Source organism: Syngnathoides biaculeatus, chromosome 2, assembly GCF_019802595.1.
Source record: "Syngnathoides biaculeatus isolate LvHL_M chromosome 2, ASM1980259v1, whole genome shotgun sequence".
NCBI lineage: Eukaryota > Metazoa > Chordata > Actinopteri > Syngnathiformes > Syngnathidae > Syngnathoides > Syngnathoides biaculeatus.
Window position 1 is genome coordinate 44,081,267 of NC_084641.1, and position 16,918 is coordinate 44,098,184.

The window sequence follows — 16,918 nt, forward strand, 5'->3', positions numbered from 1 at the left end:
AAAATGCTCAGAGTGCACAAAGGGAAGCCAAACAAAATAAAAGTAACAAAAGTAAGAAATAAAGGTCTGAGAATGCAAATGTAAGACGGAAAAGCAGAGAGAGGAGAAGAAGGGGTTGGGGTTGGGGGGCAGCGAGAAGGCAGCCAGAGAGGCACATATGGAAGCCATTGTGTAATTACTGCAAATCTGTGAGCTCAAAGGGAAAAGTCTTCTTTTCCATGCACAGAAAAGTTGCCCCTGTGACAAAAACCGGCCACTCACGACTTAGTACATTCTAATTGGAGTTTGCCCCCCCCACACACACACACACGCACGCGCAATGGGGTCACTTTGGGGTATTCGTTGCTGATTCCAATCAGCCCCCCTGAAACAAATTGTGAGCTTCTGCGCGGAATTCATGGAAGTTTCTCACCGGTCACTCCCCTATAAAGGCCGCATTGGACGTGTTGCGTGAGGGAGGGTCGCCGTGGAAGCCTCTGCAGGTGTGTCGGCAGACACTTTTTGTGTGTTGTTGTTGTTTGTTTTGTGTGTGTGTGTGTGTGTGTGTGTTTGTGGGGGGGGGGTGCGCGCTCCACTGGAGAGCCCCGGAAAGACTCGCTGCCCCTCCGCCACATTTACGAGACATTCAACGTCTGCTACGGCGTCGCACTTTTGTTTGTTTTCAAATTCCGTGGCAGGCGGGCAGGCCCAATTTCATGAATGCGGCAATAATGGACGTGAAAGAGCAAACCCTACCTGCAGCTGCTTGAAAATGCTCCACAAGTTTGCGATCGAGCGAGTTGAGTGACTGGCAGGCAGAAAGGAAGACGGACGGACGGACGGACAGCAGTTTGGACTGTGAAGGAGACGACAACAAAGTCACGGCCACATTCCGCGCGAGTCTCCCTTCGCCGACGCTTCCCGAAAATCTTCCTGCGGTCCGTTTGAAACGCCTCACTGATCTCTATTGGAGCCATTTGTCGGATTAGCCTCGTCGGTCGCCATTGCCGAGCCGTCAGCGAGTCCCGAGCTCATTTGGGGCGTCCGTGGAGATGCTAACCCATCGAGTGGGCGCATTCCCGGCACGGTGGCCCCCCCTGGCGGCTCAATGGAGATCTGCTGTAGAAATCCAGACACGGCACAGTACTGCACAGTAGCAATGACTGGACGCTCAAAAAGTTTGTATTTCGTTTCGGAGCGACATTTAAGTGCACGTCTCCCGTCCCGTTGAATCTTTCGGTACCTTTTCAACAAGTCGCTAAATCTCAAACAACAAGCACAAAGAGGTGAAATTCACAACAGGCGGCCCGATCCCCGAACCCAGCAACGGCGTTTCCTGGTTCGATTGATCCGGCGGGCCTTCTCCTAATGTTTGCTAACAATAGCCGTCGACGGACTTCCGAGTGCCAGGAAAGGGCTTGGCTGCCACAGACTTCAACGGAAAACCATGACAAAAGCCTTTGGGCACCAGATGTACCCCAAAGAGTAATGTGTTTTTTTTTTTTTTTAATTCTCCTTCAAAAGAGTCAGACTTCATCCAGGAGAATTTGTGGCTGAGGGAGGAGCGGGACAAATATTGCTGTATTTGTAGAGGACATTTTCTTCAAGGTTTTGTTGAGTTGTCGTAATGTTAACCTCAACTCTCCACAGCGTTCCCTCTTTCAGGATCAAAAGTGAGCCATTCATCGGAGCAACAGAAGCGTCAGTATTTAGCCAGTCCCTCAACGGTTACGTTCGGGATGTCTTCATTGTGTATGTAACCAAAACGCTCGGAATATCTCAACCTTATCATCTGGAGTGTATGACAATTTGAAATTTTGGTGGAGGTTTTTACAAGAATTGTGGAATTTGACACTAGTATGCCCTTTGCGAGCCACATAAAATGATGTGGCGGGCCGGATCTGGCCCCTGGGCCTTGTATTTGACACCAGACGTGACAATTTGAAATTTTACGACAGATTTGAAGAAAAATCATGGAAGTTTTGATGCATATGATTTGCCTTCGCGGGCAACATGAAATCATGCAGCGGGCCGGATCCGGCTCCCGGGCCTTGACTTCCACACCTGCGCCCGGCATCCCGCCCACCGGTTCTTCCAGCTCCTTCCGTCGGGTAAGCGCTACCCATCGATGCAAGTCAAAACTAGCAGGCGTTGAAATCCCTCTGGCAATTAAGTCATGACATTTTTGGAGCTGTTGTTGAGACACGCCCTGACATCCTGCTGGTCCAATCAGTATGCGTAATATATTCTTTAGACTATCGCACGATTGGTGCCTTTTTTGGCCTAGAACGGGTACAGGCACTCTGTACAAACTTAACATAATGGGGGGGGGGGGGGGGGGGGTTGGCGCACTGTTAACTATTCTAAATGAAGACTCTGAGCGTTGTACAATTGTGAGGACCGGGGTTCGAATCCCTTCCCCGCCTGTGTGGCGTTAGCATGTTCTGCCCGTACCCGCGTGGCTTTTTCCCGGGCCCTCACCACCCGCATCCCCAAAACACGCAACATTCACGGGACACTCTCAATTGCGACTGCTGTCCGTCTCCGTGTGCCCTGAGATTGGCTGGCAACCAGCTGAGGGTGTAGACGACAGCTGACCCTCATGAGGATAAGCGACTCAGAAAACAGATGGGTGAATCTTATTCTACGTTCAGGTCATACAGACATTTTTTTGTTTGTTTTTTTTTTTGTTTTACTGCAAACTCTTCCCTTTAAAACCAGATTTGACTGCGTGTTCAAGTCCTTTTGAGGTGCTGTGAAGCGTCCCGTCGTAACCTTTGCACGGTTTTGGCGCACGTCTTGGCGTTTTACCGGCAAATCGCAGCGTCGCCGGCTTGACGAGGCAAGCAGAAGCGGTCACGATGAGCCACGCCCCTTGTCCACGTGCTCCGCGCTTTGCATAAAATGTGTATCAGTGGGGCAGCGCCGGCGTCGGCACATGCACGGCGCACATGTTGCGTGGCTTTCGTCAACACGCGGCGAGGTCGAACAAGCGCATCGAGCCCTGCGCCGTGTCACAGACCCCCCGCCAATGAAAGCGCACCAAAACGTGCGCGGATGAAGAGAGATGTTGGGGGTGGGGGGGGGGTAAAAGAGAGAGAGAGAGAGAGAGACGAGGTACATCATGTGAGCCACGTTTAACCCCCCCCCTCCTCCCCCAGACAAATTAGTGACGCTCACATTTCCCACTCACCTGCAAACGTGACGGATGTGGGTGTGTGTGTCACGCATCACACGCGGATGCGCGGACTTGACTTTCTCGGACGACACGAGAATGGTTTGATCCTCCCTCGTGCGCAACCCGTCCAGGTTGCCTCCAAGCAGAAGCCGCTCCGAGCTCACGTCCGCAGCAGGCACACCGAGGGCTGCGCGCAATTAACAGCTTGGAAATACTTCCGCCCTCTGGACACACTTGCATCCCTGGCACTTTTTGTTTTGTATTGTTTTTTTTTTTTTTTTTTTTGCTCCACGGAGCAGGTGTTTCGGGCTTTCTCAAGATTTGTGGACAAGACTTTTGCTGTTTGACTGATTTTAAAGTCCACTCGAAAACCCCAAGAAAAAAAAAATGGACAACAGCCTAGGAGGTGGTAAGAGAATTCTAATAGCAATTTTATCCCCATCGGTTGTGATTGATGAATTGCAATGTGAAACATTCACGAGCGCAACTATTTGGTGTAGGACCGTGCTTATCCAGAAACGCGGTCCAAGAGTTCCTTTAGAAATGTCCCAAAATGCACCTTTGAACGTCTCCGCGTCCCCCGCCTCACGACGCGGCGATGCTCTCCGGCATTTCCCGCCGAGCTGAGCACCAGGCACGAAAACAAAGTCACGTGCAGTTTGCGGCGGCGGCGGCGGCGCTCGCGTGCAAAGTTGCATTGTCGACAAACAAGCGCGCGCACTTTGGCACAGAGGAGCAAGTTTGAGTCCGATCTCAAGGCCACCCTGCAAACGGCATTGGGGCGGGGTGGGGGGAGGAGGTCAAGCCAAGTGCGCACGTTCCACGCTTGCTTGCTCTCTTTTGCTAATTGACGGTGAATGATTGACCCCGTTGCGCAGTCACGTTCCTGGACGGGTGACGGCCACACCTTGAACTTCCACAATCGGAAGGTATTCCTGTACACGACTGTAGAACACGCTCTGTTGCTTATGACCCTGTTGTGCGTGCTGCCTTTTCTCATTTGAGTGACAGCAGGTAATGGATGTGGGATAAGAAGGACGGCGTCAGACCGGCCACGCATGCAGACTCTTGGCCACCTTTTGGTCTTTGCTCGATTCACACGGAGGATTTGAGTGATTTGTGGAATACTGTACGGCCATAGCAACGTGACCTTTGCGGTGCAATTATGTAGACAACTTGCAAAGCTCCAGTACAGATACGCACAAGTTGGATTCATTGTAAACGCTTCAACGCGCTCACCACCACCATCAGCTCAATATTTCTGCGGCACGTCACGCTGTGCCAGGCTCCTATGATGACTTGATGGCTTTCAAATACAAAGTTCCAACTTGAGCGCACGAAGTAGACAGTCCAGTCCAGTCCAGTCCAGTCCAGTCCAGTATAGGGTAGCTCCATCCCTGTCCTCGGAAAAACCAAACAGCATCCGTTCGCTCGGCCTTAATCGGACACAAACGTCGCCGTGGAGACAAGGCATCCAAATGACTTCATCGATCATTTGAATTTGACATAAACAAGAATGCTCATTTGTGAGGAATTGCTAGAAAGACGTTTTTTTTTTCGTGGATTCGTTTATATGTAGTAGTGGCCAGTGTCGTTGGCGGCGTTGCATTGGACTCGAGTTATTATTCTGATTATTTGTTGTGGTGAAAGGAGGCAACCAAAACATAAGAATGAAGCAGTGCGGTTCTAACGCCTTCATCAAATGAACGACTTGAATTCAGAACACAGGCTGCAGCTTCTTAAATGCTCTCATCAGACTCGCCTTCTTATTTTGGATATTAGCCTGTTGTATTCCAGCATGTAAGGGGATGAAAATGCCATCCGTATTCATATGAACGTGTGATTTTCAACGAAATGATTATAGAGGAGGGTTGGTGGCTATTGTTTCACCTGGATAAAAAAAAAAAAAACGTGGACTGTGTGCGCGTACATCCAACTAACTACACAGCCTAAATGAGACATTCTCTCTCTCTCTCTCTCTCTCTCTCTCTAAAAAACAACAACAAGATGCTGCTTTAGTTGTTAGTCGTCCACATTGCGTGTAATCTTTCGTTGGCCCCGCGGTGGCGTCACCAAGTTCCGCCTCCCGATCCCGACACGCGTCTTCCTTTTGAAAACTCCAGCGCAAGGGAAGAAAAAAATAATACTAAATAAAAAAAGAAAAGCATTTCTCACGTGGCCTCCCTGGCAGAGCCGCGTGCAGCGCGTGAGTTGGTAGAGGCCCCGCCCGGCGGCCGCTGCCTCTTCCGAGCTCTCAAGCCGCCTCCGGAGTTTGGTCAGTGGGTCAGCGGTTCCACGGATTAAAGTCCGGTATTTGTTTTGTTTTGTTTTTCGCTGCCCCCCCCCCCTCCCCCCTTCATTTGTCACGTTGTCCCGCCTCATGCGCCTTTTGCGTGCGCGGAAAGGCAAGCAGGCACGAGCCCCGCCCCGCCCCCTCGTGCACAAGAAGCCGAGGCGACGCAGCATCCGTCGGTCCGTCGGTCCGTCCCTCCCTCCCCGTGTCATCGTTTCGGGGCGAATATCCGATTAGGGCGCGTTTGCCGCTGGAACGTGGCTGTGTTTTCAAACCAAACGGATTTCTCGGGCAGATAGCAGCGCGGGAAAAACAAAAAACGAACACACAAACTCAGGACTCAACTGGATGTTTGTAATTTAAGATGGACTCAAGTGGAGGTCAATTCTATTCCCCAATGATTGCAGTCTGAGTGTTCTGCCGGCCTTGCTTGAGCCAAAAGCCACAAAAATGGACATTTGGTAAGATTGTTCGTAGCACAATCATTCAACGTCGTCCCAACGAAAACAAAGTGAGTCATAACAGTCCAGACGTTCTTCCAGAGGATGTCAACAAAAGAGCTCAACTTTTTACGTGTGCCTTAACTTACGAGTTGGATTGGTGACTTGACCAAGCTCGGAACTTCATTCACTAACGCGCTGGGTCAGGGGGTGTCAAACTGGCAGCCCGTGGGCAATTTGTGGCCCCCACCTTACGATAAAAGTTTGTTAGTGCAGCCCTCAAGTTTTTTTTACCAATAACGGTGGGGTGTCCGGCTCTCGGCGGCGTGGCGTCGACCGGATTGCAAATGGACCCCACGGACTCAGGAACACTTCAGAAAAGCAATGTCAGTAAATACACTTCGGCACGACATCCTTAATTGGAACTTTAAACGCTAATATGCAAAACACAAGTCATTTTTCAACAACACCCAGAAACGCCGCCGGCTTCCCGGGCCCGAGCTCATCTAAGGCGGACATCCGCAAAGGGTAAAAGTGTTCTGTGGTCCGACAAGTCCACGTTTCAAATTGTAGATTTTATGTCCTCCGGGCCAGAAAGGAAAAGAACCATCCGGACCGTTACGGACGCACAGTTCAAGAGCCAGCATCTGGGATGTTATGGGCAGTGGCGCGGGTAACGTACACATTTATGAAGGTACATAAAGGTTTTAGAAATACATATGCTGCCATCCAAGCAACATCTTTTTCAAGGACGCCCACGCATTGTTACACACTTGGCCAAATAAAGCTGATTCTGATGACAGCGGTGTTGCCATGGAGCGTTTGATGAGGAGTTTTGCGCGCAATTTGTTTCCAGCAGCTTTCTTGATTTCAAAAAATAAACAAAACGTTTTAGAAGATTGGATTTATTTATTTTTTTTTTTATTTCTAATTGCAATTGCACGCACCAGCCTACGCTCCGATACTGCGGACCCGCCTCCAGGGACCCTGAAGGCGCTGCTCCAAATCGCGTCGGTATCAGTCAAAGGGATGAACGCGCGGACACGCGGGTCAATTCTACCTTCTGCCGTCGAGTGGAGGAGCATTTCGTGGTTGTGCCTGGCCAACATCGCGGGCGCGCTAGACCACCAAAGACAAGTTACTACATGACAATGATGACATTTTGGATGACTGTAATGAAGTGAAAGCGGATCTGAAGTGGTGGGGAACTGGTGGCACCTTCGAAGCGCTCGGAATGGCAAGAGTCCAAAAGACCTGTCGCAAAGCCACTCCCTCCCGCTGACAATCCACAGCTGCCCTGAGATTTCACATATGAAAGCAAACATGACGCAGAATCTTGCAGAAATAATCATGCTGTAATACATAGATTGGTGTGAAGCAGATGCAGAAAGCAGCAGAGCAATTCAGTTTCAGACTGAAAATGCAAAACTCTCAGGAATACGGGCAAATTGTTTCATGGGGCAATCTCCAGCAACACTTACCAATATCCATTTTTTAAGGCAAAAAAACAAAGACGGCGGCCACGGTCCGGATAACCTTTGCGACATCCAGAACTTGTACCCCACTGCCACACCTCCCCTCGTAATTGCACCGTCGCTTGGCAGATTGCTATTGACCCACGTGGGCTCGCTCACTTTTTGCGTTGCTGCGTCTGATGCAAACATTCAAGGAAGCCGCACATTTCATTTTTCAACAACAAACACAATTAAGCATAGTTTTCCCGGGCGTATACGCAACAGCCTTTGTCTGCCTGACTGCAACTGCAAACGTAGGAGATAAGCCAGTGAAGTTCTTCCCCGCTCACGCCTGCACGGGTAATCTCGAGATTGCCGTCAAAGCCTCGTTTGTCTCTTCAACTAATGGGACCTGAATTCCAATCGGTGACCGTGTGCAAGTCGATCGCACGGAGCCTGCGAGGGAAATCCCGACGAGGGTGAAGGGAAAGCGCGCGGGGAAAGCCGTCGTCGACCCGCGCGCAGGACTCTCCGACCTTGCAAGCGCTTTCAGGGCTCTTTTCGCAAAAGAGAGAGAAGATTTTTCTCAATGTCAGGGCAAAAAAGAAACGCTCGTATCTCAAGTCGGCCACTTGAACGCATGTCGTGGGTTTTGCCTTCAACACTCGAAATCTGGATATTTATTTCCCTTCAGAAGAAATGCAACGTACTGGAAATGACGATAATGAACTCAAATACATTGGGAGGGACTTACTTGTAGAACAGCTCCAGAAATCAGTTGTCTTGCATTCAACTACACCGGCTGGATTTGACAGTACGTTACATCCATCCATTTTCCAAGATGCTTATCCTCATGAGGAGTTAACAAAAAAAAAAAAAAGGGGGTGGGGTGGGGTTAGATAGTTAAAATGGAAATCAAAACTTCAATATACAAATGCACTCCAGAGGTTAGGGTTCATCTTGAAACGTTTACCACGCGTGAGCCCCTCAGGTGGACGGGCCACCTTTTCGGGGTTACGCGAGGCGTGGGCCGTGGATGAGGTGCCTGCCGTTCTGTCGTCACGAGTCAACGAATCCAAACGACAATAAACGTGTTGTATCCTTTACAGGTGAAACAATTACATTGATGAATCGACAGCTGATCGATTATCAAATTATTCTACTAACTGAAATTGTCCAAATGATGTGAATTTCAGCTTCTCAACATGAAACATTTTTCAGATATCTGGCGTCGTCCGTGAAAGCAGACGTGCTAACTTTGTGTTTATTGAAAATACGTAAGAAAGACATTTCCAAACATTTGCTTTCACTTTGGAAAACAATGATCAACATTTTTGCCGCAATGTTTCTGACCAAACCAGTAGCTGCATTGTCGTCAATATTTCGCACTGCGCATTTTGATGAGTCCAGTTTTTGAGTAAAGGCTTTTTTTTTTTTTAATCCATTCAACAGAGTAATGGATTGTTAAAAGAATCCTTTGTTTCCTTGATCCTTACTTAGAAAGCAGAATTTTCCCACAGTTTGTTGTCTACTATCGGAAGTCAGAGGTGCAAGTGGTTCGTTCGCGGGAAGGAATCCCGAATTGTGGACTTGTCAAATTTGCACTCACGTTTTAGCCCGGCCGAACTCAATTGCATCCTCGTTGCTTTTATCGGCGGGACGATGGAACACGAGCATTCGCTACACTTCTGGTGGTTAGACTTCAACTACAATCAATAAATACGACCGTCCGTTATCTGAGCTGCTTATCCTCACAAGGGTCGCGGAGCCCGTCCCAGCTATCGACCGGTCGCAAGCCAATCGCAGGGCACGTGGAGACCGTCCATCACCGAACCGGCGACAGCTAACCGCTGGTGCTGCGTTCCGGACTGGCTGTTTGAAAGCCTCGATGTCGAGATTGGTTTCGGGCTGAAAGCGTGTCAGGAGTGCACGCACGTGAGGCGCCAGTCAGGTGTCACGCTGCTCGCTTGCCAGCGCTTGGCACGGTGCCAGCCGGCGAGGCTATTATTGGAGCGGAGAAGGCGGACACGTGAGGCCGTGCCTCAGCTCATCCACAACGCATGACTAGAAATGGAAGGGAGGGGGGCCTCTCTGATGCGAGCCACAACATTCAAGCTACACCGTGTGCAGCGGCAGACTACGGAATGAGGCTGCGACAACACTATTAGATGCGTCGCTCCATTCCAATGAAGTTGCCACGTTGAACAGAATTCGGCCGTCACGTGTATATTCCATTCAAGACATTTCCTGTTCAAACTGATTCATTCGTTCAGAATTTGATGCTGCGACAGCGTCATGTTTTTCACCGTATTACATCACATTTTATTTTAGCCAACATTCAATAAAGGTTCGGAAACAAAGGACCCCTCGTGTTGAGGCTTTGTCGGCGGAATTCTTTCTAACCCTCGCTAGTAAAATGAGCTCCATCTGCTCGGTGTACCTGAATCATGAAAAGTGTTCATTGTAGCCCCGCGCCCCCAAGTTTGAACACCACCGGCGCCAGCGGAGCCAGTGGAGCCAGTGGAGCGTGTCGGCCTTTGCCCTCGAGCTCGTCAATTTATAGTTTGGCTGCGTCCGCCGAGAATACCTGTACAAAGATACGAATGTGGTGTTGTGAGCGTTAACCCGAAGTGAACGAAGTAACTCGGCCTTGTTTGCAGGAGGCGGAGGAGTCATCCTGTACGCGAGCTCCTCCGGAAGCTCCAGCCCCAGCCCCAGCCCCAGCCCCAGCCCCAGCCCGGGCAGCCCCTCCAGCGGGTACCAGACGCAGTCACCTTCCTCACACTCGCAGCCGTCGTCGCCAGAGGACGTGACCTTGACGGAAATTGGGGCGCTGAAAGGAAGGGCGGCCGGGTCGCCCGCTCCAAACTCCAAACTAGTGTTCCAGTTCCCCGAGGTGTACCGTGGCTCCCCTGCAGCGGCCACTCCGCAGCATCTCTACGCACATCCAATTGCTGGAAAAAGGCCCTGCGGCTTCCGTGGAACATTCACGAGTATGTACACGATTTCCTTACTGGCTTCACATCCATTTTCGGAGCCGCTTATCCTCACGAGGGTCGCGGGAGTGCCGGCTCTCACACCCTCGACTGCTTGCCAGCCAATCGCGGGGCGCGTGCAGACAGTCGCACACTCACAATCACACTTGTCGGGGCAATTTAGAGTCTCCGAGTGATGGAAGCAGGTTTTGGGGATCAGGGGGGAGAAAAGGGGGAGAACGTGCAAAGGACACACGGGCGGGGCCCGGGATTTGAATCCCCGTCCTCAGAACTGGTGAGGCCAACGCCCTAACCAATTGCTCCACCGTGCCGGCCTTTAATCGTTAACTCCTTCCGCGATGTGCAGTAGTACAGTCGCGAAACCCGTGGACATCCCAGCTGCCGAAACCGCAGTGCAGTATGAAGGACAAGTTTGTCATTACCTCTCTGGTACATAAAAAAAAATTCATCCGTCAACGGCGATTGAACTCTTTTCGTCTTCTTTCTTCTCCTTCCACAGAGAACGGCGGCATGGTTCTCCTCTGCAAGGTCTGTGGGGATATTGCGTCTGGTTTCCATTACGGAGTCCACGCGTGTGAGGGATGCAAGGTACCAAAACCGCTTTTCCCAAAGAACCTATCAGAAATTTCCACTTCCTTCCTAAAGACGATGCACATGCTGTACTATCTTATCATTTTAGGGGTTTTTCCGCCGCAGCATCCAGCAGAACATCAACTACAAGATGTGCGTGAAGAACGAGAGCTGTCTGATTATGCGGATGAATCGCAATCGGTGCCAGCACTGTCGCTTCAAGAAGTGCCTGTCTGTCGGCATGTCACGAGACGGTGAGACATCTTGACACGGTTTAACGCGAGCCCTTCTCTGGGCAGGAGCGTAGCTTTGGTCAACATTCGAACAGGGGAAGTTCTTTGAGGTCATCGTGTTTTGGGTTCAGTCACGATGCGGTCCCGCACCTGCTTCGGCCTCCCTTTGCGCCATCGGTGATTACTCGTATTGATCGCGCTTGACCTTCGCAGACATCCATCCATTTTCCAAACCGCCAGTCCTTTTCAAAGCAGAGTTCCGCATACTTTTCAAGCATACTGATGCATTTTTCAAGGCCCGCAGAAGCCACCGTCCTGTAATCGAACCTACGAAAATAGAGAAGGTACACCCTCTTCTTTCACCCCCCGACCCCCACAAACTATTTCCATTCCAATCAGCAGTAAAACAAGGGTTGCTTTCACCATCGCCGTGACGCATGCTCAGTCTTTATCATCCTATTTATACAGTACATGATTTGTTCAAGTGTGAGGTGCCTCAACTTGCTCAACGTCGGCGTTGGCATTTGTCTCCCACCTAACCGTTAGGATGACAAGCCAAGACTCACCCCTAATCTTTATCTTTTCCTCAAAATATGCTGATCTCCAATCCAAAAATTTCTCAATCCCTACAAATCTAAAAGAAAAACAGCCAAACTGCTCAAGACCTTCCACACCTGCTCATTGCAGAACCCAAATATTTGACTTGGGTACCGTATAAACCTAAACGGTTGGATTCCAGTTGATGACTAGAAGCAACCACGGGTGTGAACGAGTTCGGTTTTGAACCATCTTCCTTCGACCCTGAGCGGTCCTCTGGGATTGACGCTATTGTTCCGCATGGCGTCTCCTCCTCCGCGTACCTCGCTGTGTCCCTCCAGGCCTCCTCCCCCTCCCTGTCAGACAATGATATACGAGTACAGGAACCTCGAAGTCCCCGAAGCGATCCATCATATCGGAAAGTGCTGCAAACGCGGGAATTATTTGAAGGCGTCAACTCGCTTACCTTGTGCGTGCGCAAAGAACATCCTCGGCAACAGGGAAACATTCAAGCCAGAGACGCTGAAAGCCACCACAAGTGTGAAAGCTTTGAATCAAGACTGAAGCTCACAACGCTACCGTTGCTGCACGTTGCCTCATCACTGTAAATTAAAAACAACAACAACAACGACAACTAAGCTGGCCCAGAAAAAGACCTCATCGGCCTCATAATTTCTCCGACATTCTGACCCACTTTGTGTACTTTGCCAACTTTTCATCCTTTTGCGTTCTAGCATCGAGGTTAGGCCCGTACCGTTATTTCTGTGCGTGCGTGATACTCGACGGATGGCAGAGCGCAACACGATGTGACGGTAAAAGCAGTTAGCCCGGCCCGTTCAATGTGGGGTTTCTTCCCGCAACCTAAAAACCTACTTTTAGTCTCTTTCAACCTTTCCAAAAACAGGAAAACCACACGCACCTGCCAAAAGCCCACATCGACAGCTCAGCCCAATTTAGCCGGCAGACAGGCACCAAAGCCCTACAGCGTGGGTTGGCACGAAGCTCGCGATAAAAGCGTTTCAGTTTTTGCTGCTGGTTCTATACTGCAAGAAAAACTGCCTGCGTGTTGTCGGTATTAGACAGACCTAGCAACAGTCCAGTTAACCGTCTCACACGCACATTATTAGCGTGTGTCGGTATCGGTGTAGAGCGTACGGGGTACTTTGTCAAAAGTTTTGTCACTGGGACACTTTGGTGTTACCTCGTGTAGCCTCACCTCGCAGGCACACGCTGCAAACATTCTTCATTTTCGTGCACGCCCGCCTCCCCGTGGCCGTGTTTATCCCCGAGAGGCCACCTCTTCTCATCCTTCTCTTGCTCACGAGCTCAGTAGCAGCGATATCACGCTCACGTTGCCCCACTGCCCTACTTACAAGAGAGGCAGAGGAGGGAGATGGTAGCAGGGAAGCTATAAATAGCCTCTCCAGCTGATGGTTACCGTGGGAAGAGGGAAGGCCAGATTTGGAAGTGTGTACACGACGCTCCTTTTGAAAGTCTTCAACTGATTTATCAGTTGCAATAATTTTAACGTTAATGTTCAGTCGCAAACGGGCGAAATAAGCAATCGTTGTACCGAAACCTTTCGAGATCCTTCCCGTTCACCGCCTGTGTTTTCCGCAGCGGTGCGCTTTGGCCGCATCCCGAAAAGAGAAAAGCAGCGACTTTTGGACGAGATGCAGAGCTACATGAACAGCCTCGATGAGTCAGCCGCCACGCACGTGGACTCATCCTCCCCGGAAGACGCGGCCCTCCACGAAGAAGACGGCAGCGCAAAGGAGGCCATCGGGGCCATCTCCAGGGCCTACCGGGACATCTTCAGTGGCAGCGGCCATGAGAGGACAGCCAAGAGGGCTAAAATAAGCTGCGCCGACAGCAAAGCTTCTCCAGATTACGCTTTCTGTCAGATTCCGCCACAAGCCAACTCTTGCCCAGTTTCCCCTGATGACACCAAACTTACTTTCCACAACGTCAACAACAATGGCTACGCATATACGCTGTCAGCAAATCAAAAGCGTCAACCAAGTGTGGACACTCCTCAAAGAGAGTCTGGCAATTACTCATGCAAGGCAGGGAATGCCAGAAATCAGGCCTCCTGCCCGTGGACGTTAGCTCCGGGAGCTAAAGTGCTGGTAAGTATCGGAAGGAACACAAAAACATTCCGGCGCCAGCCACGTCTCGACTTCAAAACTCAGTCACTGGTGTGTCCTTTCGTCCCCTTTAAGGCCTGTCCGCTCAACGCGTGCCCCGTTTCTGGGCCGGAGCGCAGCAGTCAGGAGATCTGGGAGTCCTTTTCTCAGTGTTTCACTCCCGCTGTCGAGGAGGTGGTAGAATTCGCCAAGGGCATCCCGGGCTTCCGAGAGCTGAGCCAGCAGGACCAAGTCATGCTGCTGAAATCGGGCACCTTCCAGGTAACGCATCAATCCCGACTACTCTGGAGCCATGTCGGTTGCCTTGGATCCAAAACGCAGGAGTTTACACCCCCTCTTGTCGACTCAGGTTCTGATGGTGAGGTTCTGCGGCTTGTTCAACGCCGCAGAGCAAACTGTGACCTTCCTGAATGGCCAAACGTACCCCTTGTCCACCCTGCGGGCTTTGGGCATGGGCGCCCTCCTGGATGCGATGTTTGACTTCAGCGAGAAGTTGGCTTCCATGGGATTGGAGCCGGACGAAATGGCTCTCTTCATGGCTGTGGTCTTGGTTTCAGCAGGTAAGAAATGTTCGGCGAGGGACACGACGAACCAAGAATGAAGCCGCCTTAACAAATGATTGACTCGAGATTCGAGCTGTCATTCGGATTTTTTTTTTTTTGCTTTGCTTTGACTTGTGGGCAAAAAGAAAAACAAACGTGCGCGGCAGTGAACTGAACTCGACTTACTTCCGAACAAGCAGCACGAACGACAAGTCTAAAAAGAAGCTCCCGGCTGTTTGATGCCACTCCCACTTACTAAACGTCTACCATATTAAAATCACACAAATTACATTTGCTAGCCTAATGCTGACACATAACGGGAAACACCAGAGAGGGGCTCACAAATAGTAGGAATATCGCAGTGTTAATCTCTATTTGAAAACAGCAAAACTATATATTCTTTATCATCTTCGCAAGAGAATTAACATTGTAACAGATTACTGAATCACTTCCAGTAGTTGAGTGAAACTACTGGAAACTCTTTGACTGGATGACTAATTTACACTGCCACCCGGTGGCCGGGTCACACACACACAACAGAAAGCAACTTTTACATTCTATTGAATGATATTATCATTCTGCGTATTACTGTGCCATTTGCCTTTTTCTTTTAGATATTACAACATATTTTGTTGTTTTTGTGATGTGGCCGCAAAGGATTTTCTGTACCACTTATCCTCACGAGAGTCGCAGGCGTAATAATAATGTTTTGGAGTTCAGGGGATTTCCAAAATGGGGGGGGGGGGGTCGGGGGGCAGATTGGCCGCACCCAATGGTGAGGTGGATTGAAGACGAAGGTCTGCGCGACGTGGAGGAGATCGGCAAGATGTGACCGGATGCCATCTTGAAAAGGGAGCCGGTGGACTTACTTTGTTGCAGGGCTGCGGTGATGCGGAGGGCGTCCCGGTGATAACGTGGGAAGACTAGTTGGGGAATAACTGTCATCTTTGGAGTGACCTACGTGGGAGACCAAATAGGAGAATTGCAATAATCCAAGCGGGAGATGACAAGGCTATGAAGAAGGATTTACGAGTGTTTTGAGTTAAAAGCGTGGTCGCGGAATGAATTTCACTCGTCTTCCAGTATTTGACAGGCCACATCCTCCGCTCTCCTCAGATCGTTCCGGCGTCTCCGACGTGCTGGCTGTCGAGCGGCTCCAGGAGGGTCTCATCCGTGCTTTGCGGTCGCTGATCACTCGACGCGGTCCAGACGATACCTCGCTCTTCTCCAAACTCCTGCTGCGGCTGCCGGACCTCCGCACCCTCAACAATCTGCACTCCGACAAACTTTTGGCCTTTCGTATTGACCCTTGAGCGAGCACAGCCAAAAAAAAAAAAAAAAAACCACATCACACACACATACGTTAACTTCCAAGGGAGGGACTTTCTCGATAAAAAAGGAACGAAGAATGCTGCAATGTTTGTTTTTTTTTAAAAGGATAACGGTATCACAATCAATATTTTTGATCCACGCCTCTGTTGGGATAAATAAAAGCGCTCACGAAAAGACACGTGTGCATACAAACTGGAACACTTTGTTAGAATAAGAAATTCCACACATCATTTTGGGACTCAACCTTTCGAATCCGTGTACTTAACAGTAACACGGGCCTTCCCTGACAAGACAAACCTCAGGCCCGCGAGTTTAGGGACCATTAGTGATGATGTCATGTTATGAGCTCATTTGTTTGAAAGAGAAAGGGAATTTGTATGTAAATACGTAGCAAAATCTCAACTATTGTGGATGTTCATTTCACCATCCACATTAATGCTGGAAAGAGGCCATTCACTTATCGTGTCACCTGTACACAACATTGTTTTGGGACTAAATGTGTACAAGCTATGTAAAGGCACATGAAATTGTTCCACTAAAAAAAACATTGTGTCATCAGTATCCAAAATACCTGCAGTAGTGGAAGGTCTCTGTGCATGTTTTGTACTTCTGTAGTTTATTTATCGTGTTGGATGTATGATGTCTATCCAAATATGAGTGCACAGATGTAAGAGGTGGCAGTTTGTTGAAAATGACCTTCCAGCACAAGGTGAGGGCCTTAATCGGGCAAGGGGGGCTTTGCACAGGAGAATTTGAGAGGGACCTTCAACACGGTGCCTGCATTGAGAAGATGTAACCAAGCAGAATAGTTCCTGGAATCACCAGCACCCACTCCACGTGCACCCGGCACCCAATGTTTGTCATACAAACTAAAGAGATACAGACGAGTGGGAGATCTTATTTGATTGGTCGTCTCACTGATCGTGTGATTGAGTACTTGTTGTACATTTTGTAAATCTTCAATAGAAGCGATATAAATTTAAACTTGTCTATTAATCTGCTTTAGTGTATTTTGTTGAAACGTTCATCCAGTTTGGACCCACCCATTGAAGGTGCTCCCCAGTGACGTCAAGGAGAGGCGAGGTATAAACTACTATTGTCTACATATATTTAAATATCATTTTAATTGGGACGATCTCTCGCTCTATATTTTTTTTTTTTTGACGAAATTAAGTTCGAAATTAAATTCCTCCATATCTAAAAAAAAAAGAAAAAAA

General features: G+C 49.5%; 2 protein-coding genes across 5 annotated transcripts in view; one reads left to right on the forward strand and one right to left on the reverse strand.

The window, feature by feature from the left end:
- rarga (retinoic acid receptor gamma a) overlaps positions 1–3,324 on the reverse strand; it is a 42,365-nt gene extending 39,041 nt beyond the window's left edge. Inside the window, exon 1 of one of the 4 annotated variants that reach the window (XM_061807421.1) lies at positions 3,173–3,324. The gene's annotated coding sequence lies outside the window, so the exon portion shown is untranslated. The other 3 variants (XM_061807406.1, XM_061807400.1, XM_061807432.1) reach the window with 3 other exon arrangements.
- Positions 3,325–3,331: 7 nt separating this feature from the next.
- LOC133493736 (nuclear receptor subfamily 1 group D member 1-like) lies at positions 3,332–16,762 on the forward strand. The gene is made up of 8 exons (XM_061807451.1): positions 3,332–3,566; positions 10,005–10,337; positions 10,840–10,928; positions 11,020–11,164; positions 13,301–13,809; positions 13,903–14,088; positions 14,177–14,387; positions 15,486–16,762. Exons 1-8 carry the CDS (start codon positions 3,545–3,547, stop codon positions 15,680–15,682), a joined length of 1,692 nt encoding a protein of 563 aa, XP_061663435.1. The 5' UTR covers positions 3,332–3,544; the 3' UTR covers positions 15,683–16,762.
- Positions 16,763–16,918: the final 156 nt, after the last annotated feature.

Bases quoted from the DNA above. Each gene is read 5' to 3' on its own strand.
- LOC133493736 (XM_061807451.1), top strand. From the start codon at position 3,545: ATGGACAACAGCCTAGGAGGTG. The intron at 13,810-13,902 runs GTAAGTATCGGA...GTCCCCTTTAAG, and splicing joins CTCCGGGAGCTAAAGTGCTG to GCCTGTCCGCTCAACGCGTG. The intron at 14,089-14,176 runs GTAACGCATCAA...TTGTCGACTCAG, and splicing joins TGAAATCGGGCACCTTCCAG to GTTCTGATGGTGAGGTTCTG.